The following is a 24550-nucleotide window of genomic DNA, read 5'->3' on the forward strand; positions in this document are numbered from 1 at the left end:
GTTATGTGATGACGGTATGAACGAAAGGGCCTCTTCTTGGCATTAGAGCAGAGAAGGAGGTTAGGGCAATGTCCTTTCCTTGATTAGATGTATGTTGTAATCCGAGTACAGCTATGCACTGCTAATCTTAAAATGAATTGCGCTCGTTTACAGCTTAATAGCTTATGTGGAGGACATCTGAAGGAAAAGTTTTACACTTCTTCAGGCTAATGAAAATGGTAATAAAGGATAAAAATGTGTAATAGCATTTTCCTTTACATCCATTCATTCTGCATATAGCGACTAAAAGTAGTGGCAAAATTGCTCTTGTTATTCTAAAAGTCTGCTCTGCTGTACTGCAGAGAGCAGTTTGACCTCTCTGAAAGGTGTGTGTTGTCTGCTCTGACTTCATCTAATCTCTCTGGCTGTGGGCCTGGTGAGCTCTACAGAGAGGTTACTGACTGGTCCACAGGCAGAGGTAAATTGGATGTGTCACAGCTCGCAGGGATCCAGATGGTAGGTTGCTCCCCTTGAGACCCTCTCCTTCTTGAAGTCTCCACAGTGATCATAATCATCGGTGGAAAATGTTATCTGCCACATACAGCTTCTCAGCGCAGCCACCATATGTCCCCACCTCTTCTCATTGTATGATACCAGTCCCGGTTCTCCACACCTAGGCTGCACTCACAGGACAAGACAGGCAGACAGTTAGACAGGGAAGTTAGAAACTTTCAAGACTGTGGAAGGAAGGTGAGAGGATCAAAGAGACTCAGGGAGCAGGATTTGATGGGTTAGTCAGCTAACTTGAGCTTAGTCAAAGTAACAAAACTTTCCATTTACTGCAAGTTGTTACATGGATTTGTTTGCAAAGTCTCTTGGAGGGAGTTTTTGACAAACCCAAGCAGTAAGAATGATTGTATTGGAAGAACTAACACTACACTTAAATTATACGTGTCTTCAGCTCCTTTTAACAGCAGCAAGCAAAACCAGGTTGAGCACACATATTAAGATACTGTTGCACAACTTTCCACACACATTTGCGAATAATATTGTCACAATGACAGCCTCATAGCCAGGGTAAGATGTGAGTCTCTGTGCTTTGGGCAAAATATGTCATGCAAGTTCTTACAAGAAGTCCTGTTACAGCACTTGGTTATGCACAAGATATGTGACAGAGTAGATGTGTGAAGAATGAAACTAGAGCTTTAGAGATAAGTTCAAACCTGCCCCCTGTACATTGTCACTGTACGTTTATGTCGACTGCACTGTGTTGTGCTGTATGTTTTAGAAAGTTTCAAACATTGAAACCAACCTCTGCAATCCTACTGTCAAAAAGTAGGGTTTTTGACATTGTTAGATAATCTATGGCTGCACAGAGGTGCAGTGGTTAGTGCTGCGGCCTCACATCTTGAAGGTTCCTAGTATGAGTCCCGGTTCCTTTCCGTGCATGTGTGGGTTCCCTTCTGGTACTCCGGCTTCCTCCCACAGTCCAAAGACATGCTTGCTCGGTTCATTGGTAAAATTGCCCGTAGGTGTGAATGTGAGCGTGAAAGGTTGTCTGTCTCTATGCGTCAGCCCAGTGATTGAGTGGTGATCAGTCCAAGGTGTACCCTGCCTCTCGTCAAATGACACCTGGGATAGGCTCCAGCCCCCCCGCAACCCTGAGCAGGATAACCAGTACGGAAAATGGATTGATAGATAATCTATTGGTTTGACAAATACTGAGGTCTTAAACATAAACCAGATCCAGCTACAAACTATCCAACTTTACACTTCTGGCTTGCTGTTAACAATATTTGCAAGTATAGCATATGGACTGTAGTGTGTCTTTATTGATGATTTATTTGATCTCCATTTAAATTTTGGTGCCTGCTTGCTTCTGAGCAAGTTGATACATTAAGTGTATGCTTATCTGTCAGCACCTTAATCATAACTCTGGCCAGTACTGAGTGAGTACTCCTCTCTGCCTGCATGTTTCTCAATTTCAGGCCGGGTGCCCAGGGCCAGGCAGGGTATGATTTAGATGATATTTGTCCTCTTAGCTAATTGATTTAAGCAGGGACCTCCTTTCCCCCGTTGCCAGCCTGTCAAGGCCTCTCACTGGCCCTGTAAACTGTATTATCATTAGGGAGGCTAGATTGGCAATGGCGCGCTCATTTACGAGAGCCCTTCCACCGGCCCATTTTGCCTCTTGCCAGAGCAGCAGTGCCCCACACAGTAAATAGACTTTGGCTTGAATGTGATTAGGCAGCAGTTTACTTGGTTAGAGCACATGAGGAACCACAGATCCACTGAACAGTGATGCTCCACAGATAACCTTTATCCAATTAGATTGGGACAACACAGTCCATTTATCCATTACACTGTAAAACTTATGAAAAATACATGACTTTAAGACGGCCATCAAATATGTTTTTGTGTGCGTCCTTTCATGCTTTCCCCTTTCACAATAAAGGCTTTCTTTCAGCTGCCTCTTCCCAGACCTTTACTCTAGATTGCGTTTTATGGCTTTCATTTGTAATACATGGTATAACCGTATATCATAGAAGATGCAAGGTACGAACACCACCAAGTTCTGACCTCAGCTGTATAAAAAGGATGAGATGTGTTATATTATTAAAGTTGAAAGTGTTGTAAAGGCCCTCTACTTGTTTCTGCACTTGATGCTGCTGTGTTTGTGTTACCTCTACACTTTCTTCACACCAACTATGATTTAAACTTAAGTAAGAGAAGTGAATCATTAGTGTGAATCTGTGAATTTGTCCTTCAAACCAGACTCCATCTATAGTTTTAACTTTTTACTAGTGAAGTAAAGGGGCTGCTGAGACACGTCTGGCGATATGACTGCAGCTCAAGGTGACATTTGCTCTTTTCTCAGCACTGTTTTAGAGTAATGGCCCTCTGTGGGCTCATTGGAGAAACACTTACGTCGACTAAGGCCCATGCAAATGACAAGTGCCTTTTTAATGTGATTATGATTTTGAAGACACTGGAGTAAAAAGTGTTTTAAACGGGTTGGTATGACACATTGTATATCTATAATATATGTTATCTTTATATGTATCTTTATGTTTGTTTGTTTCTCCAAGGATAGTTTTTATGCCCTGAGTAGATTCTATTCCTGCATTTAAACTTTTTGGCTCATGAAATGATTTCTGTTGTCCAGCTTTGAACTTTACTCCGCATTGCTTGCCGTCTCATCATATCAGTATTTTCTAGCCAATGTTCTGGGTGCAGAGCTGCAACATAAAACCTATCATTGTCCCCTGGGGGCCAATTTCCCAAGATGCTTGTCAGTTTTAGGAGGACGTTTCCCATTAGATATCGGAAATAAGTGTGGAGGGCTGAGCACAGGTGTTACTCGCTGGCGTAATCACTCCTGCCATAAAGAGTGTAGATTGAGAAGACTGCAGCAGATGCTATTGGGCTGCGCTCCATACAGTATGGATATTGTCTATGCCAGGATTATACTTTATTTACTGATGAACTGGAGTTGCAATATCATGTGCATGATACTTACTTACAGCCTCCATTTGACACACATGATCAGCTGTACTTCTACATATAGATAATTTCACTATAAACAAACATTAAAAACAAATAGCAATTAATATAGACCCTTTTATGAAAAACAGCCAACTAGACAAAACACAAGCAAATTAAGAAAATATCTTCATCCACTTGACAACTTGTAGTCTACAAAGTCACACCTCGTATCTCTGCTGATTTTGTCCTGTACATGCTTAAAGGTAAAATAAGTAGGATTTTTATGCATTTTGTCAACAGCACATTCAAACTGGGCCCCTCCTCCTGGGCTCTTCGTCCACCAGAAGCTCACACTCAATCTCTCATGCGAGAACATGCACACCCCGCTGAGCTAACATTGACAGCATCACGGTTACCATTGCGCTAGCATGTTAACCGCCGGTTACCTTTGCGCTAGCATGCTAACCGCCAGTTAGCTTGTCCTACCTGGTTTGAGGCACCTACCTGTCCGACAGAAAGAAGGCCAACTCTGCATCGCTCTTTCGCCATGTTCGCCGGTCTGAATGGGGCCCAGTTGCTAATTTGAACCACTCCCACACTCACCTGTACGCTGTGATTGGCTCAGGGAACCACAACAGCGCCCCTCCTGAAATCGTCCCGTGCAAAGCAAAACAACAGAATAGATGCAGAAGGAAGGGTCTCACAAGGGTCTGCACACACACTCACCAACACACATGTATAGAGGCCCATAAGTGATGATTTATTATATTAAATTTGTAAATTTCTTTACTTTACTTATTATACCTTTTAGTGTTGGTTTATAACCAAAAATATCATCCTGCTTTCTTTAACAGTCAAATGTATCACTCACTTCAAATTTTTGCCCTCTAAAATGTAAACAAAGGCAGCGTGTAATTAATTGCTACCCCCCACCAGCAGTTTCAGGCATTAAAAATAATTGTATAGAAATAATCAGTCTTGTCGCTATGGTCTGGTTTGCTTTTGTAGCTCATATAGAGTCATCAGAATTAATTTCAGTCTGTTTCATAACCAGTGAAAAACTCTTCAGAGGAGCTTTAAGTTTCTTCTCTTTTGTCTATTTAAATATTAAATATTGCATAAATTCCTGCCATTGGATTGACTGATAGTAGACTTTTAAAGAGACCAGAAAAAACAGTGTCAGCGCTCCACCACACATAAGGAAATACAAACCATTCACATTCATTAGACCATGCACAGACAAAAGCAAAGCTCCCTTAATCTTCTGGTCTTAAGAATGGTTCTCCTTTACTTGCTGCATAAACACTCAAAAGTCAAGTTTCCAGAGAGGCTTAACTGATGTACTGTATGGTCTAAATAAAGCTTTTGGTGGCTACTGTCCAGCAAAAGATGCGAGAGATAAAGATTCTCCGTGAATGACCAGTTACTTATGTGTTTCACTTGTGTGGATGATGCTTCAACATATGATACACTCCCTATGAGGGCTGCATGTCCTGGATGTGCACCGTCTTCTCCTTCTCTGCTCAATTACTCACTGTTCCCTTGAAGAAAATTGACTATCGCTCCTCGTTGGTGGGAATGGTGCAGTCTGCTCTGACAAACGGCCCTGCTGTATGTGGTGAATCAGCAGCAGGGCAGAGTGAGGAATGGCTTCAGGTATCCAAAGCCAAACACCTAAACACCTCAGAGACATTGGTTTAACACCACAGTGGCTTTGATGCAGCTGTTTTGCTAAACTTACAAATCCAAACAGAAAAAGGTCAAGGAGGTTCATTCTGTAAAGTTTCACTTCTGCTCTACTATTAATTTTATGTACCTACTGGAAATAAACAAACAAGGAAGTGTAACGTTTAATAGGGGTAGTGCTATCTCTCATTCACACACAACAATTTGTAATAGAGTATCCAAATGAGATAACAGAAATAAAATAGCAAGCATTTACATCTTATAATAAAGTAAAGCCTTCATGCTGCCCCGTCTGACTTCAGCCCTGGTGTTGTTCATAAAGAAATAATAAAGGCCGTGAATGGTGGGAGATGATTTGCTCTCGCTGTCTGGGATGGAATGAGGAGACAAGGCAGGGTTTTAATTAACTTTTCTTCTGGTGCAGATGGAGGGCAGAAGAGCAGGATAAATCACAGAGGACAACAGCAATCTGCCTCTTTATTAGTGCGTACACAGGCCCGCTGTGACAAACTACACGTCAGCTGCTCAATCATAAAACAAGGCTGAGAAGACAATCAGGATCCAGCCAGAGACGTTTGTTTTAGTTTGCTCTGACCTTTGACAACCTTGCTTTTGTGAGATCCCTGAAGATATACTTTGCCAACATTTTTTTTTTTTTTTTACGATCAGCCTAAAATATATGAAATATAATTCTAGCATTCTCATTTTTCTGTCTCCTCCCCTTCATTTACATGTCCTCATCACGAGTAGAATAAATTAGACACTGTTGGTGCGATCAATAAGGCTCCATAAACAACATCTCTTCCCTTGTAGTGCATTCTGATTTACACATGTGAAAAACAACATTAAATATTTATAGTGTATTTTACCGCAGCAATTCATGAATGACTGGTCAGGATTTAAGAGCACATATTCTGATATAATTAATATGCCTACAAGTGGCACCTCTATCTCTCACTGGGAACATGTTAAGCCAGGAGGTTTAATTGCATTTGGCACAATGTTATACAACTGCTGTCTGTTATAACATGAAGCCCTAGCAGGAGACACATGTAGAGGGCAAGTCCCTCAATACAGTCTCATCAATAAGCAAGCAACGCTACGTAATTACACCAGAGAATGTATACTAATTGGTTAAACCTGCTGCTGTAATGTCTACTTTGGAAGTGTAGGTCAGTCAGTGGCAGTTAAATCAAGCAAGGCGGCCAGTTGGAAGTGCGTGAATGTATGAGTAATCCTTAAACACAACACAGACAGAGATGTTTCGCTTTACTCCTAATGATCAGGTCTGCTTTTTATAGAACTTTATGTTATGATTTGTAAACAAACCTATATTTTATTTTAAATATATTTTTACTATCCAGGCTTCTGATGTCTTTTGTTGTTCATGACTGACACAGTAATGTGTGTTTCCATACTTTTGCAAACCATTCAACTGTTTTTTAATCCTAGTAGGCAATGCTTTCTAACTTCAACAGGGGACTAAATAATATTTCTCCAAGAGTAGAGTCAGGGGGGAAAAAAGGTCAGTAACATTTTGTGTTTTCAACATAACCTCAATCATTTTACACCAGCACCTCTGCTCCCCCCCACACCAAAAAATGAATTACAATGTTTGCTAGACTGGAACCTTGACCTTTTTGGAGGAACCGTTACATTAACAAAGCACCTAACCTGACTGCACACTGTGAGCTCAGGTAGATTGTCGGTTTATTGCACACATCAGTTTCAATATTTTGCAGTGAACTTAAGAATTTGACACCTAACTTAGGCTATATGGAGGCATATGTGCAGCAGGATGGCTGAGGGTGTTTGAGGACATTTTGGGCTACGTTGAACCCATATGAAAATGCTGTCATGGGAACACATGACAGCATTTTATAGTCTAGGGTCTGCAGCTGTAGGTCCATACACATACACAGTGGTGTACACAGCTTTCAACAACAGGGTCAAACACCCCTACCCTTTTAGTTTACGGGCCTTTAAAATGGCAAATCAATATGTTGTTGCTCAACACTGAAATCTCAAACTAATGTAGCTCAAGACACTGATTATAGTTACTTGGCTACATTTTTATATCTCTGCTCAATCCACTGAATGTCAGAGGTATTACACGTGTATCTGAGGTATAACATATGGATTAATTCACACTCCTTGAATTTCTACAAATAGCATCATTGATCATATTCAAACAGAGGCCATTTTCCTCTGATGTCACACTCAGGGTACGAAACTGAAATGTTGTTAAGTTGCAAGTTGTACAAACTGAGTTATTCTGACCAATCATTATCATTTTACCTCTACCAACTAAAAGGACAATGGATACAATCTGAAGGTACACGGGGCTATATTTCAAGTTAAAACAATATATTTTATAAATAATTAGCTACCAACAGCTAACATTAGCATGCAACCACTTATTTGCTTACACTACAGGTCGAGGAGGAAAGGCCTAGTTCCTTGCTAACTGCACTGTTAGCTAAGAATTTATGCATTTCCTATTATGTTGTTTTTAAGCTAAATAAGTACAGCCTACCTAGTAAGGAAGCTAACACACTAACACTGCAGTAGCTAACTGTAATGTTAGCTAAGAATGTATGCCTTTCCTGTGGTATTGTGTAGCACTATCAAACATTCATGTTAGCTAGGAAGTGGTTGATGCTAACTTTGGTAATGGCTAACTGTAGCTAAATTTGCTAAACAAAAGTAGCAAATTTGTTGTTTGAAATTTTCACCATACATTGTCTTTCAGTTGCTGTTCAGTCTTGAAGCAGAAAAATGATGAGGATCTTTTGATTCACTGCATTTACAAGTCGCAACATAGAAAACAACAGTAGTACATTATAAAAGCATTTGGGCTTCCCACTCTGAGCATGACTTCAGAGGAATATGAATGAGTGAATGAATGCTCAAGTGAGTTGCCTGTTACCTCCAATCTCTATCACAGAATACTTATTTGGAGAGGACAAATGGAGGATAGCTCTATTGAAAGGGAGGCCTCATGATAGCATAATCATAGGGGACAGAAATGCACTATTGTGGGCCAGTAAGGTAGCCTACTACAGAATCTCTCCTGATAAGGGCAATATTACTGGGTGGAAATGCTTTTAAAGTCTGCTTTAAAGGTTTGGTGTGCTCCCCAAAACTCACATTATCTGTCTAATCCTATTCAGTGACTACAGAAAATGCATCCTGATGAGTTTGAGCAAACTTCCTGGTAAATGACCTTCCTGGCTCTCAACCTCTAATCTTTTTGAGTTTTAAAAGTAGTTTCCCAGCAAACAGGCAAAAAATAGAGCTACTCTTAGCATTACTTCAACTATCAAAAAAAGTACACATAGATATCCATGTAACTTGAAACACATTAATCACCAGTTACAACAACAAAATGTGATCTCATATGTTGTCCTTCTCCAGCCAAGCCCACACCCCGGTAGTTCAAATCTTGAGCAAACACTGCCCCCTGGTGGGCATCAGGTAATACTACAATCTTGATTTGATGCACAAGTATGTTGTCTATGGTTTTTAAATGAAGACAGATACAGAACACGTGGGCAACAACATCCCATTTTCCTTGTTTCTTGTGAGCAGAGTAGATTTTATTAAACAACCCACTGTGCATCATGTGGTGGGAAATAAATGACAGTTGGGCAGGCTTCTATAAATAAAAGAAGCAAATGTGCTTGTTATACTTAGATAGCTGGGTTTAAAAAAGTAATAACCTAAAGGATTACTTGAAGTGGATTAACTTAATATCAAACCTGATTAACACTCCTAGCTATACTATTTTGCTTTATCTTTATACATGGTCCTTATTTTCCTTGCTCATGTCTATATCTTATATTTCTATTTATACAACAGTTCGTTCTGACCAACGAATCTGATTGGACAACAGGTATTCCATGAGTGCTGATATAGAGAACAACATAACTGGGAGTTTTCACTCTGTGTATCACTCTGTCTTTGCCAGGTGCTCTGAATACAGTTAATTAACATTACAGCAGAGCGTGTGTCTTCATTAATCAAGCTGGTACCTCTGGATCATATAGCAGACTCTTATTTCACTGGCTGTTAAAATTTTTTTTAAAACATACAGATAAATGTAGCCTACAAGATTAAAAAAACAGCTGCTCTTTGGTCACCTGTAGACACAGAGAGCAGGGGAATGTTTGTGTTGCTTGGCAACAGTCCAATACTAGAAACTAGTTAAGTTGGTGGAGCAAAAGATTTAATCTTTTGTTGATTGTTACTTTTTACTACGATGTGACGCTTGTAAATCTTCTATAACAAATATCACACTCATGATGTTGTGATGTTGTACTGATTATCTGCACTGCTCTTATGATCTTTGGCACGAGGCTGTATCACAGCAGTGCTGATACCAGAATCAGAATCAGGGTTTATTGCCCAGTGCAGAGCAATTATAACAGAACTAGAATAAAGATAAGTAAAAGACTTAAATAGAACAATATAAAAAATAGCCAATAAGAATTTAAAAAAAAAAAATATATATATATATGTATAATACAAAATATGTACAACAGGTGTAATTAAAAACTGTACAGATATGCAGGATATTGGTGAGTGCAAAAAGCTTACAGTATCTGTACATTACTCCCTCTCATGTGATATTGCTTAAATATAACATTATATAAAGTATCATTCTAATATCATTAATATTAAACAAAAACATAGAGATTAGAGGCCAGGCCAATGGCAGACCAATGTGCTGAGCTCAAAATATTGCTGCTAAGTCATCTGCCTAATTTTCTGTACATTTCTGTAATAAGCTCAGCACTTCTATAGTATTGATCACAAACTAAAACTGAAACACAAAACAAATAAAATGTAATTTCTATGGAAACTTAATTAAAATCGATTAATTAATTTTTGAGATTCCTCATCAAATATTATTATTAGTCAAGTTGTGTTCACCATGTAAACTTAAGTACGTATTATTAGAAGGAGTAAACTGATAGTTTTATCTTACAAAAATAAAATTTGAAATTATATGAAAGCTACTGTTCCGCATAAATGATGACAGAACACTGTTGTGAACTTTGCTTTATTTTCTTACTCTAAAATAAACGGTGTACGCACTGAATGCTGGGATTCTGCGGGAGCGGGGAGATTGCAGAACGCCATCTTTAAACCCCACAAGAGGCCAGCTACAGTTGATACCGGGATGAAAAACACTGTCCTTACAGCGGAATATAAGTTCAGATCGTGGAGCTGGTATGGTTGTTCTCCGGTCAAATAACACATGAGGAACTGTCCGATGGGACTGTAAGGAGATGGTCACGGGACACCGCGAGAGCCTTAAACTGTTGTTATCATAGGCAGACAACAACAATAGACGGAAAGACAACAACAACGGACTAGCTGGCTAACTCTCTGCTAGCACAACCGAGCGCTGCGCTGTTTTCAGGTGCTAACCGAGAGCTAGCTAACATTAGCTCCTTCATCAGCAAATCTGTTTGGCTGCGCGGAAATTTGAGCGGACTCATTCTGTAACTGACAGTGGGTATCCAGCTACATCCACTGGGGCTGCCTGTCATCTCTTTGCCACTTTCTAAAACAACAATAGTACTGAAATTGCGTAGTGGCATTAGCTAGCTAAAGCTAAGTCCCGACTTCTCCCCCTCCCCAGCGGCCCGGCCGGAGATGCGTGGAAGATGTCGGTGTCGGGGCTGAAGGCCGAGCTGAAGTTTTTGGAGTCCATTTTTGATCCAAACCACGAACGCTTCAGGATCATTGACTGGAAGCCTGACGAGCTGAGCTGCCAGTTTAATGTAACTGGAGAAAAGCTGTTAATTATCCACTGTAACATAACGGTAAGAGACAGAAACACAAGGATTTATACAGTCCCCTTGTTGGCCGTTAGCGAGCTAAAGTTAGCCGGTTAACTTGCTAGCAAGGTAGCAGGTTACCTTCACACCTGTACAATCTGAAGCTATGCGGGACAGGTGATGCGTAGTTTCATAAGCTAGGAACTACGCAGTTTTTGAAGGATGTTTTTGTTGATCTGACAGTCCAACATTTTGAGAGTAACGTTATTGATAAGCAGCCTTAGCTGTTGGCTAACGCTGCACTCTGAATGCTAATGTCGTCAGCCCAAAATGTACGTTATTTACTGGCTCGGTGTTTAAACCTGCGACACACAAGTATGTGGCGTATGGTCAGATGCAAAGATATAACTGTCACGTTTTTTCTGTGTTTCACTGTATTTCAGGAATCTTATCCATCTACGCCGCCAATATGGTTTGTGGACTCTGATGACCCGAGCTTGGCGCAAGTTTTGGAGAGGTTGGAAGATGTGAGAAAAGGAAGCACACTGGTAGTTATCCTTAATCGCTTGTTTCAATATTTAAATGTAATTGTAAATGGACAGTACTTGTTTAGCTCTTTTGTAGTCTTTCAACCACTTAAAGTGCTTTTACACTACATGTCACATTCACCCTTTCTCGCACTGATGGCAAAGGCCTGTCAATCTCGAATCAGTAGATTTGACCATTCATACCAAATGGCTATGCCTTCAGGAACAATTTGGGAACAATCTTGCCAAAGGACATTTCGACATGTGACTGTAGCAGTCAGGGATCGAATCCCCAACCTTCCGATTGAGAGACAACCAACTCTACCACTGAGCCACAGTCGCCTCAATATATTGACAACTGAGGAAAACTCCCAAGTTTTTGTACACTTTGAGTATCAGCTGACAATTATTTAATCAGATTCGTTGATTGAAAACATGCACCAGGTATTGAAACAGTGAAACTCGTAGAGTATAGAGGTTAAATACTGAGACAGTGCCTAATATAAAAACAATAGTACAATAAGTTATTTCCTAAATAAAGCTTAGTAAAGAGTAATGGTCACAGTTACATTGAAAGTTGTATTTTCAGTGAAAATAAGAACTAATGAAAACCTTATATTAGATAAATATGTTATAGTGCATGGTAAGTAAAAAACTTATATTGCACAGGATAGTGACAGTTGAGTCATTTGCACAGTAATAAATAAGTGGCAGTATTGCACATAATAAAGCATCCTATAAATATGAATAAAGCCATTGTTGTCCTGATGTGAAAACTGAGTTGAGTTCCTTGTATGTCAGAGGTTTATTGCATATCACTGAAAGTGAAGACAAGACTTAACTCAACTGCTTGGCTGAATAAGTATTATCCAGGCTGTCTCTCAATGGGAGCCTTTTTTGACATTATTGCGACATAATGCTGGCCTGCTGTATTGAGCTTTATCTGAGGAAGGCAGATAAATGTGGTGGTAAATAATATTTTGGTATTTGTTTTTTATTTCTTTGTGTCAGCTATTGTTCAGATTTGTTAAATAGTAAGGGCCACAAAGTGTTTTGTTTTACATTTCAGAACATATACTGTGAAGCTGAAAGAATACAGAAATATTTTGTCTATGTTTAACTAGTCAAGAGTTTTCACCTGTGCAGCATTTGAGTGTTAAATGGGCTACAAATGTCTTGGGGGCTTTCAAGCATTCACAAACAGCTTGCATGTGCATAAATTTGTGTGACTTTGTACTTAGGCAATGGAATGAACGTGTATAACTGACAAGTACAGACAGGCAGGTTTTTACAGACCAAGAGGCCATGTCATTAGATCATTGGGACAACATTTGAGGTCAAATCTTGTGTGACAAGCAGGTTCTTATGCAATCCTTCGTGTGGTGTGACATCCTGAGCTTAGTTAGCCTACTTATTCATGCTGCACTGTTTGTAGGACACAAAATATGCTTTTTATAGAAGTGCTGTCAGGGTTTTCTTTTTTGGACGGATGATTTTTGTTTGCAACCATATGTTAGTCAACATCCAGATTAAGATGATAGACAACATTGTTCGTGTTGTGGGTTATATAAAGGGCAAACCCTGTCTTCCTGTGGACAGATGCAATCTTTTTTTTTTTGTTCTGCACAAATGTTTTAGCGCTACCTTATATTTGGTTAGCACCAAAGTTGCAAAAGCAAAACACAAGATCTGATGGCAGCTCATTGGCTATGTTGCCTTACTCCTTTTGAGTCTTCCTGCTTTTGTTTCTATTTGTGCTACAGTCAGGGTTTTTCTGTTCAAGTCCTTTTTATAAGAAAGAATAAACTTTAGTGCTGCACTTAAAGAATGCAGGATTTTATATTATTCTGCCTCAGCAGATATAAAATCCTATAACCACTGCCTGGTTAATAATCTAATCATTCCTTGTCTTTGACTAACATAGTTACTAGTTGCTAGTTTTGCTCTTAGGAAGCAGTGATATTAAAAATACAATTTAAGCGATGTCTACTCCCACTATACATATATAGAATCTACTCCCATGTTGTATATAATCTACTTTGGTTCATGCATGGGATAGTGTTTCTGTCACATGCCTGCCCTGAGGGATAGCGGTATAGCTGCATATGCAATATTATATGATTTGTCTAACTCTGTATCCCGTCCTCTTTGCTCTTTGCCTTTCCTAGCTTCTGCAGCAGCTGAAAAAGCTCATTTGTGACCTTTGTCGGCTGTACAACCTTCCCCAACATCCAGATGTAGAGATGCTGGACCAGCCCCTGCCCGCAGGCCCTGTGGGACAAGACCGAAAGGTAAGCTGCCGAGTTCAGTCTTGTCAAATGTATCCCAAGACATGGCCAATATTTGATTACTTTTGGGGAATATTGCATAAATATTTAAATAAGGATGTTTAATTATGCATTTCCAAACCACTTTTGCTCAGTAATAAAATAGAAGCCTACATTACTGAGTGCCTTGGTGATTTATATGATTGTTCCCTCAACTAATCAATAGGCTCTTCCTGTGGTCATGGCAAACAAAACCAAAAAACAGCCAGTGGAATAAGTCTCTTTCAGACCACTGTATTCAGCTTGTCTTAATGACTACTTTGGTGTTTGTGTGTGCAGCATGGGACAGAGGAGGTCACATCTGAAGAAGAGGAGGAGGAAGAGATGGGAGAGGTAAGTGATCGTCTTCTGTATAAACACACTATGTATTGCTTTTAGGAGGGCGTGCTAGATGCTCAGTAGCTTTTCTTAACATTTTAGTCACACGTCATTTCAAAGAGAAATGTTGGGGCTGTTGGTGACACATGCTTGTGTGGTATCGTTTATTAAAGATACCAGTGATTCACATGATTACACATACACAGGATTTTTGTCTGGTTTTCTCATCTTTTGACTTCCTGCAGGCCTTGATCCATGCACTGTGTGTATTTATTTTTTAATGAGAACCTCAAAATATAGAGTCTAAAACATCAGATTTGAACTAACAGGACATTGAGGATCTGGACCACTATGAAATGAAAGAGGAGGAGCCTGTGGATGGGAAGAAGTCAGAGGATGATGGCATCGAGAAGGAGAATCTGGCCATCCTGGAGAAGATCCGAAAGAACCAGAGACAGGACCACTTGAACGTACGTGTTTATTTATTAAAGCACAGGTAATGAGGTGCTTATAGATAACATATTTTATCAAAGACCCAACTTCACACCTGAGGAGATGATGTTGAGGTCTACGTTTAATGTAATTTGATAGGAGTGGTTACTAATGAATGACAATTTGTAAATGGATCTAAAAAAGAAAGTTAAGAAATAAAGCAGGGAGGAGACATTTCATACATTAAAAATGTGACCATTTTCTAAATGTGTTCTTTATACAACTTGTTTTTCCTCTGCACCTCACAGCAGCACACACTTATATGAAGATTTGTTTTTCTTCTGTGAAAGCTCTCAGCACGCTCATCATCCCCTTCAGTGGCTCAGCTGTTTGGATGTCTTGGTTTATTAAATGTGTCTAAAATAAAATGATTTAGTTAGAGGCTTTGATGCATACGTTTTACATTTTTTGAAATATATTTTCAGGATCACTGAGACATTTTCTCAAGGGGTGCACTGATATAGATATTGGCGTCTTGTGGAATAAAGCTTTCTCTTTGATGTTGGCACGCTTTAAGTACAGATGACAGGTTTACCCTCGCAGTGAATTTCAATGCACTGTGTTCTTTGTCTTTATTGTTACAGTTGTTGTTTTGTATTTTGCAGGGAGCTGTGTCAGGTTCAGTGCAAGCCTCGGACCGCCTGATGAAGGAGCTTAGAGAGATCTACAGGTCTCAGAGTTACAAGACAGGTATGCACACCGAACAATGGTCTGCTCTTTGTACCAGATCTGGGGGAAAAGAACAAAAGCACGTTTACTCACAAACCCTTACACTCAATAATCGTCAGTTCTACTCTTTTGATGTTATAGATGAGCGTTCAAGAATTGCAATACAACTGCCATGATCAGAGATGAACATCTAAGTGATATTGTTTTACTTAATTCAGAATTAAAAAGCTACTTTACTATTTATGGCTTGTTTTCATGAGGTGGGTTCCACCCTTCTGTTAGTGTCGGTTAAATACTATTTGCACGTCTTTGCATGATTAAGCAAAACACATTGACATGCATTCCTTAGCAGCCTGACAAAGAAAAATCATATTCTTTGAAAATTGAAGAACAAACCAAACCTACTTTAAAAATGATTTGCGGATCCCACCTGGCATGTCTCTATGACCTCACGTCTGTGACACTGCTTTTCTCTGTCAACCATACAGCTTTAAACCCCACAGAGGACGTTTCAGAGGTAGAGAGTCCTGCCTCCCCAATTTGACTGAAATTGAATAGATTAACTATGACGTTCCTGTGTCTTCATTCCGGCACAGCTCTTCTTTCCTTTAGGGATTGACAGGGCAATACAATGGCTCGGTCCAAAAGGGACAAGGCGCATACTTTTAGCAGAAGAGTGTTAACGAGAGTATGCAAGAAGGGCTTTTCCCGCCTCGTCACAGCTGCAACACCTCACAGCTGTGCCCTTTGGAACTCCTACTTGGGCAGAGACTCATTTTGAGATATTTCTAAAAGATTGGCATTTATATCGCTTTTATCATAGGTGAATACCAGGGTTTTTAGTTTTTCATTCACACAAACACCAGCACACTAAAGCCCAGGGTGCTGAGAGAAATTTTGGGTGGACAGGGGGTGAGGATTGAACCACCAGACGTGCATACAGTGCACAACCTGCTCTACCTTCTTAGCCACAGCCGCTCCAGCTTTCGTAGCCCTCCTCACCTTTGCACAAGACTTCTTGACACTTGAATGAGAGCAGATGTCATGAGTTTTACCTCAATGCTTTTTGTAGAATGAAAAAGGGCAAAGAAGCCTTTACAGTGTTTCCTACACCTAGCGTTGGAAAACATCTAAGGACTCCCTTCTTTTTTTTAACAACATGTACACCAACCATAGTAGATTACCCAGAGTTCCCCTCGTTAGCCAGTATTTCACCTACTTTACTTCTCTCAATAAAGTCCAAAAATGGTCCCCAAACCTCTTTGTCTTGTTTGCAGGAATCTATTCAGTGGAGCTTGTTAACGACAGCCTGTATGAATGGCACGTCAAGCTAAGGACGTAAGTAACTTTGGGATCTCTTGCTGCTTATTTATTTTACTCTATGTAAGCAAAAACTAAAACTAATTATATGATTCAATGTCTAACAGGGTGGATCCAGATAGCCCCTTACACAGTGATTTACAAGTCCTAAAGGAAAAGGAAGGAATGGACTACATTTTACTAAACTTCTCCTATAAAGTGAGTAATATTTACTCTGCATTAATGTTATTTTAAACACCATTAAGGCGTCTTTGAAGTCTGAAAATTAACATTTTCTCTGGTTGTCCCTGTAGGATAATTTCCCCTTTGATCCACCATTTGTCCGGGTGGTTTCGCCTGTTCTTTCTGGAGGGTGAGTTCATTTAACTGGTTCTCTTCCATTCACACTGACAGTTTTCAGCTTGAGGCTGAGTTTAAAAATAATCTTTTTCTTTTGGAAGCCGGCTTTATTGTGTTGTTCTGATGGCCTTTTCTCTAATATTTGTTTTCTGTCCTTGCTTTAGTTATGTTCTTGGAGGAGGTGCCCTGTGCATGGAACTTCTCACCAAACAGGTAAATCATTTGTATTTTCAAAGTCTTTATTCATGTGAATGTGGGATGCATGATATTAAATATATTTTATTTGCATTTTTAAAGCCTCATCTTTTTGACATTTTGTTTCCCGTTTGCAGGGTTGGAGCAGTGCCTATTCCATTGAGTCTGTCATCATGCAGATCAATGCCACTTTAGTCAAAGGAAAAGCCAGAGTGCAGTTCGGAGCCAATAAAGTAAGTGACGAAGCACAAAAGGTTTCATTATAAGTCAGGAAATGTCCTGTGATGATGTTGACCCCACAATGACACTGCTTCGAATCAGAGGCCTGGTTCCCTTGCTCTAATCAGTGGCCGGTGATGTTGAGTGAGAATCTCCTGTTGCAGAGGAAGTTTGCTATGTGGTATATTTTGAATCCAGGTGAGGTAGGGGATATATTGTGTCACCACTGGCTTAGCCAAAGTAGCTAATCTTTTTTCTGAAGCTGGAGTGACTGGCTGGGAAACTGCCTTGTATGGATGATCAGCCTTGTGTTTTTTAGTTTGAAAAAATCTCTTAATTTTCCCAGAATTCATGGCAAATGAATCTTGACTAACATAGTCAAGTTCTAGATAATAATGTGCAATTTAGATGTCTATCTGAAGTCAGGGTCTGTGGAACGGTGGGTTTCATCAATGCCATTGTCTGAGTTAAGAGGCTATAAATATCGCTTCACTTTAATAAAGTGAACCTCTATCTTATAGGTTTGTTTGGTTTGATGGTTCAGCAGCCGTGTGTGAAATGACAGGTGCAGATCCAGGTCTTATGTGAACGATATGCGTGGATGGTCGAACGAGAGGAGACTGTTTTCATCATTATGCACCGCACAGCGTGTTTTGTTCTTGAAATCGGAGACTGTGAGATAAGCTTTATTTTATCTTGTAGAAACAGCTGTCTTTGCGGTTTCCTATTCTGTACTGTCATCGTATTTCAAATGTACACTCTAAGGTTGATTTCCTTTTCTCGTCTTTTAATGCAGAACCAGTACAATCTTGCCAGAGCACAGCAGTCCTACAAATCCCTGGTTCAGATCCATGAAAAGAACGGTGAGTGTTTTTGTCTCCAGTTTCATACAGAGTGCATTACTGACCTCGTTTACTGAAACCAAATCCCTCCCAAGCACTAAAGCTGAAATTAGTGCCTGAACTGCTGTGTATGGACCAAACAGGGACATCATTTACATCAATTTAGTGCACATTATTACACTCCGATGGTATCACTGTTGGGTTTAGGATTTAAAGAAGCAGGCTATAGATGACACACATACAAACTGTAAGTACAGCATACGTGTGATTAAATGACTATAGCTTTCTAAACATTAGCTTTCAATATGGCTGTGTTGTCACTATCTTTATTAAGGTGTGTTAATGTTATTTACATTTCTAAAAGTGGCCCACAGTTTATTTTAGGGGTCTTATTCAAGTCTGTGAGCTGTAAAGCAAAAGAAAAAACAGCTGGTATCATGCTAAATTCTGTTACAGCAGACTGAAGGGCCTAAATAATAAGAAAAAAAAGGGCTTCTAAAACAGAAAATATCTGTTGTTCTTATGTTCTTGTTTGAGCGCCATGCTTTTTTACAGAACTCATGTTAAACATATAGTTATTAAATAAAATACTAAACCCGAATTTTGCCTCCATCCAAAAGTTTGGGTTTGTGGGAGGATACAGGATGTGGTGAATAGTGGACTTCTAAGAACTGAAAGTGGACACTGGATGTAATGAGCTGGAAGTGACTTGGCTGGAGGATGCTCGCAGCATTCTGCACTGAAATGACAGCTGACAGAAGCAGAGAGGAGAACATGTTTTAAGTTCGACAGCAGCGGGATGATTGACTGATGGAAATCAGTTAGAGTTAGAGAGAGAGTCATTTAAACAAATGAGGCAAAAAGAAGTTTTCCTGCTTGAACTCAACTTGATTGGACTTAATTAGATATATATAATATATCCTTGATATGGTCTGACAGCTCGTGATTCATTTTGGAGAAAGAACAGAGCTGTACAATCAAAGCTTGCTGCATCATACCAAGAGGACTCGAGGCTGTAGTTGCTGCCAGAGGTGCTCAACTAAGGACTGAGTTATGGGTCTGAATACTTTATATGTGTGATGTTTCAGGTTTTGTTTTTTTTGCAAAAAAAAATCTAAAGTCCTGTTTTTCACTTTGTCATTTTGTGTTATTAAGTGTAGATCAAGATTAACATAAAATTGACAATACAATCCACCAGATATGAAATGTACAAACAGTACTGGGCATATACTGGACCATAAACACCACACTTAATTTAGAAACCAGCACATTAGGAGGAAATATGTAAATGAGTAAACTCAGTCAGGCTACATTGAGCTATTTTTAATTTTAGTAGAACATAAAAGCGGACATCTGCAAGTCTGGCTGAGCCTCTTTAAAATTCTGAACATCATGTGCCCCTGGGTCTCCTCGTGTTTTTGTTTTCTGCTCTGAACAAAGTTGACATGCTTGGAAATTCTGGTACAAGCCAGTGAAACACAAAACAATTAATGAAAACAAAAAAAAACTTTCAAAATATTGATGGTGGACATCTTGTACCAGTACATTTTTATATTTGCTGCTGTTTTATAACTCTTTGTTTGTTTCTCTAGGCTGGTACACACCCCCTAAGGAGGACGGCTAAACAGACTCTTGCCTTTCCTGCACTGGGACCACATGTCTTTGATTTTTTTTCCTTGAGACCAATATTTTTTTTTAATCCTGCTTACCATTTTGTTGTCAACATGAGAGTTTGAACTCTAAAACCAAATTTCTCATTCAGTGACCACCCAGATACTAGCACATAAAAACACCCGCCTGACATTTCCATCAAAGATGTCTTCTCTTCAGATATTTATCTCTCTGTACATCTGTTGTCTTCTACAATCTAATTTTTCATCACAACATTCATCCCGTTCTCCAGGAAACCGTTGGACTAAATACTGCGTTAAGTCACCCTTTTGGTTTTGGCGTTGAGCATGCCGAGGTTCCCTGCTGGCTGTGAGTTGAGAGGTGCGGCATGGCTTTATCCAGCAGTCTGTTGCTCCAGTTGCTGGACTCTGCCTCTCTGGCCACAGACTGGATCTGAGAATGGCATGCGACATTCCCTGATGTGATGCAGTGGTGGCTGGGAAGGACATTTAAACACGGGTGGTGGGAAGAACCACTGCCTGTTCTTTTCCATAGACAGCCTCTGTAATATTGTGCTCATGTATTATCTTTAAAATGCCAAGATCCCTCCTCTGGAATAACGTGCTTCTGAGGCTTGCTCGCTTCCAAACCTCTTCTCTTTTAAAAGCTTGAAGCCCTGAGGTGGGAGGGGGAGATGAGGGGACTTTTGCAGCCTGGGTGGGACAGCCCATATGAAGAACAACATCCTGCTGAGCTCCAAAGATGGAGACCAATGTCATCATCACAACCAGCAACGGGACTTCTCCCTGCAGGATAGGTTTGGTGTGCGGCTAGAAACATGAGCGGGCAAAGCGGGGGCGTGTTTGGATATGATCACACTGTAATGTAGTTGATTTTAACTCCACGTGTAAACATGTAAATTTGTATTTCTGCAAAAGGATTTAATTGTTTATAATGTAACCTTGTCTGGGTCTTTGGCTGGGCAGAGACTGTATTACTATATACCCTTGACTATTAACAGCAGGGGCACTGCAACTTCTCGAGACCCATTTAGAATAAGAAAAAGTTGCTTCATGGATGCTCTTGCAGAAGGAAACAAAAGTACGCCATGTTCTTATGTAAGCTTAATGACTACTGCGGTTTTGTTCTTTTTTTTTAAAAAATATTGATTTGTAATCCTCATGTTATTGGCAACATTTACAGAACCATTCCCCTCATTTGATGGCACCTCTTTACTCCAATGGCCGTAACAATAATGGCACAGATACAGATGTTTTCTGGCATTCCAGAGGTTTTGGCTTTTCATATGTAATCACTCAAACCGGATGAACCTCAGTAAGGCTATGCAGTGAAGACACCGTCTCGTGGAGTTTTGTCATACTGAAGAAAATGAGTCTTAACAGCTTAACAGTGTAGTCACCTGCTTAGTTCTTGTAGCTGGTTCACATTCGAGCACTTTGCCAATCCGGCAGTCATAACAGTCTGGGAAGGGGGAAAAAAAGTGACCTTTGCCTTCTGACTTTTCTTTGACCTCACGGCTGCTTTTAAAAAAATGCAGCCAGAGTTTCAAATTCACAGCAATAGTCTCGACCGTATACCTTCTTGCTTCACACCTGGGAAGATCGACTGGAGTCTGTTCCATTTCCAGAAATATTTGTGTGGGTTTGATAAATATTTGTTCAGAATTGCCACAGGAAAGGACCCAGCTCTTCCCATTAGCACCTCTCTGGTTACTATTCATAACCACTCTCAGCACTGCTGCCCCCCTCTCAGCGTGCCGGGTCTTTGATGTAATGTGAATAATATGCAGAAAACTGTGTGGATCATTCCAGTTAATGCAGTTACACGTTTGTTGTGGGTGTTCTATTGTGTGGTTACTTGCATTGTTTTTAAGTATATTGTCCTGAAAAACCAGCATAGAAAGCTTAGTTATGCTAATTCATACAGGCATTCCTCATTTTTGAGTTGATTTTAAGTATTTTTCTCAGTGATATTAACCTCAATCACCGATATCTTCAAAACAGGTAGAGATGGGTATAAAACGTTCAGCTTCTTCTGAACTTTGTTTGGACATGCTGGATGTGTTAAACAGGTTTCACCCTGCTTTCATGTTTCACCACAAGCAAAACTAACATGACTGGGTCGTTGGCATGGTTGTTAGCTGTTGTGATGCCATTGGTAATGTACTAATCACTTCATTCTGGTCACATCGTCGAGCCCACCCCTGCATTCTCTGGAGAAGCAAACTCAGGAATACATACTGCACACTCGACTTTGCTCAAGATTACGTCAGAATATTGTCATGAAATACTAGATTGGATGTGTCGATCCTTTTTTTGGGCCATTTAAAAATTGCAGTGTGGTTTGCTGTCGAATTGCACACACTTAGTTTTTTGAACGCCGTTGAGGTTGATAAATATTAACTTAGCAAGTTTTTGGAATGATCAGATGATTTATCCTGCGCTTTTTGAGGGGTTCCGACCACGTCGACCCCGTCTCTTTGATATTGCTGTATTTTGCATGTCAATATATCAGTGGGTGTTTTTCCCCCAAGCTACTGAAGGTAAAGAGTGGTTGGGTTGGGTAGGGTGGTGAAAAGACTAGATGTATCAATTTTTCATGACTTGTTTTCTTACCTTCCTTCATCAGTGCACAGGAAAACTTCTCCATGTGTTCTGCTTTCTAAACCAGGTCAGAAAATAAGAGACACATGGACTTACAAGTCATCCTACCTGCTTGGAGTTCCTTCTTAAGATGCCAGGATTCCCATCTAAAGTAGCAGTGCAGATGTGTGTGCCATCAGAACAATTACTAGCCCATATCTTAAACATGGAGTAAACGGTGTACTCAAGTCTGTTGTGCGCTGAATGACAGCTTCTCTTACACCAACTCATGTCCGACTAACAAAACCCTTCTCTGCTTTGGTGAGCCACATATTGGTCTGAGGTGTGAATTAGCCTGATTCTGGGTTCTTTACCGTGCTTCATTAACTGCAGTGGCCGGGTTATAAAGTTATGCACTGTTAGCATGCTTTGGTTTGGTTTCATTTTTTTTTCCATTGCAAGGGTGATTTTGACCATGTAAAGTAATTTGTAAACTTGCATCAAGTTTATGAATAAAGAATTTTATGAAATATCTCTTTATTTTGTTGAAGATCTGTTGGAACACTTTGTGTCCTGGTATTAGTGATTACGGCACTACAACGCATACATGGGACACACTGGAACTTTGTTTTCGGTGAACTGCACCTCATACGTGCATTACATTACCTTTACTTCATGTATGTTGCATTATACCCAAGCTGTAGTCTGCCCACATGGGACTTTACTTGCCAGATAATGTATTTCTTTTGTTTTCCAGTAGAGGGTGTCCTTTGCCAAAACATTAAGGTGTCAGTTTTTGTCCAGTGTAGCTGTCAACATCCACAGGTTCAAACACTCTTCACCTTTATGCTGGATATTATAACTAGTGCCCTTAAGGCAGCAGCCCCTGGTTTGCCTCTATGATGACTTTCAGGTTACACTTTGATTCCTTTTAAATTACCTATTTTGACTTACTACTTTGAACCAAGCTTCAAATGTATTTCTGATCCTTAAAATTGAATGTCTACATCATGCTGCTACGAAAAGTTTCATTCAGTTGGTTTTATTGACCAGGGTTTTGCAATTTATTTCCTCCAACATCATTTAAACCATTTAAAATTCTTATATTTTACCAGAGTTAACCTAAAGCTGGGCTGCACGGTGCGGTGGTTAGTGCTGTCGCCTCACAGCGAGAATGCTCCTAATTTGAATCCCGGTTTCGATGAAGTGAGCCTTTCTGTGTGGAGTTTGCAAGTTCTTACCGTGCATGTGTGGGTTCCCTCCGGGTACAACGGCTTCCTCCCACAGTCCAAAGACATGCTTATTAGGCTCATTGGTGACCCTGAATTTCCCGAAAGTGTGGGATAGAGTTTGAAAGGTTGTCTGTCTCTGTGTGCCAGCCCTGTGATTGACTGGCAAACAGTCCAGGGTGTACCCCGCCTCTCATTCAATGACAGCTGGGACAGGCTCCAGCTCCCCTGCGATGGATAGCCTAAAGCTAATTTTCATCTGCACTCCCTTGGCAAGTTACAATTAACGATCTACGCAGTGCAAGAATAGCACTGAGCAAATTAGATGACAACAAAAGACACATAATGCAGTACATTACACACAAACAGGCAAGTAAATGTCAGACAAGTTAAGAACAAGAATATTGAACAGAAGCAGATTTTTCTATCTAGACTTTAAAGCTACTGATTGAACTACAACTTCTACAACTACATCACCTTATCGCCTTCAAACAACAACTGTTAGACCTTGTGCAGTCTACCCACAGGGCAGTGTATGGGATAGACCTGAGAAGTTCAGGATCCACATTGCAGTGTGTAAAAATGTGTTTCTGAACCAGTTTGTCTTGGTGGGCGGTGATTTATAGCAGCCGACTGAGGGTAACGTCTGGAACAGGTGGTGGTGTGCTGGATGAGTGGGATGAACACATTTTATCCTCCCTGGTTTTTGTACAAACAGATTTCCTTTTGTCATTCCCCGCCGATTACTCAAGCTCTCCACTTTTCTGTGTGTGTGAGTATACAGTATGTGTGTGTGCGTGTGTGTGTGTGTGTGCTAGAAGTAACCACTAGATGGTATTGGCGCACTCTTGTAACTGCAGGCTATTTTGTTTTAGTCACTGGTGATTGTCAAGAATTCCTGTCAGCTGTAAGTCATAAG

General features: G+C 40.1%; 1 protein-coding gene across 1 annotated transcript; it reads left to right on the forward strand.

Annotated features, from left to right (window-relative positions):
* Positions 1-10317: 10317 nt before the first annotated feature.
* LOC138588391 (ubiquitin-conjugating enzyme E2 Q2-like) lies at positions 10318-22936 on the forward strand. The gene is made up of 13 exons (XM_069658489.1): positions 10318-10985; positions 11384-11488; positions 13636-13758; positions 14074-14127; positions 14442-14582; positions 15210-15294; positions 16551-16611; positions 16701-16791; positions 16887-16945; positions 17097-17145; positions 17265-17360; positions 18143-18209; positions 19781-22936. The coding sequence occupies exons 1-13, from the start codon at positions 10827-10829 to the stop codon at positions 19810-19812; spliced, it is 1122 nt and encodes a 373-aa protein (XP_069514590.1). The 5' UTR covers positions 10318-10826; the 3' UTR covers positions 19813-22936.
* Positions 22937-24550: the final 1614 nt, after the last annotated feature.

This window comes from Semicossyphus pulcher, unplaced genomic scaffold (assembly GCF_022749685.1).
Source record: "Semicossyphus pulcher isolate SPU_LCO1_2020_fin unplaced genomic scaffold, fSemPul1.0.p SCAF_1, whole genome shotgun sequence".
NCBI classification, from domain to species: domain Eukaryota; kingdom Metazoa; phylum Chordata; class Actinopteri; order Labriformes; family Labridae; genus Semicossyphus; species Semicossyphus pulcher.

Bases quoted from the DNA above. Each gene is read 5' to 3' on its own strand.
- LOC138588391 (XM_069658489.1), top strand. From the start codon at position 10,827: ATGTCGGTGTCGGGGCTGAAGGCCGAGCTGAAGTTTTTGGAGTCCATT. The intron at 11,489-13,635 runs GTAGTTATCCTT...TGCCTTTCCTAG, and splicing joins TGAGAAAAGGAAGCACACTG to CTTCTGCAGCAGCTGAAAAA. The intron at 13,759-14,073 runs GTAAGCTGCCGA...TTGTGTGTGCAG, and splicing joins CTGTGGGACAAGACCGAAAG to CATGGGACAGAGGAGGTCAC.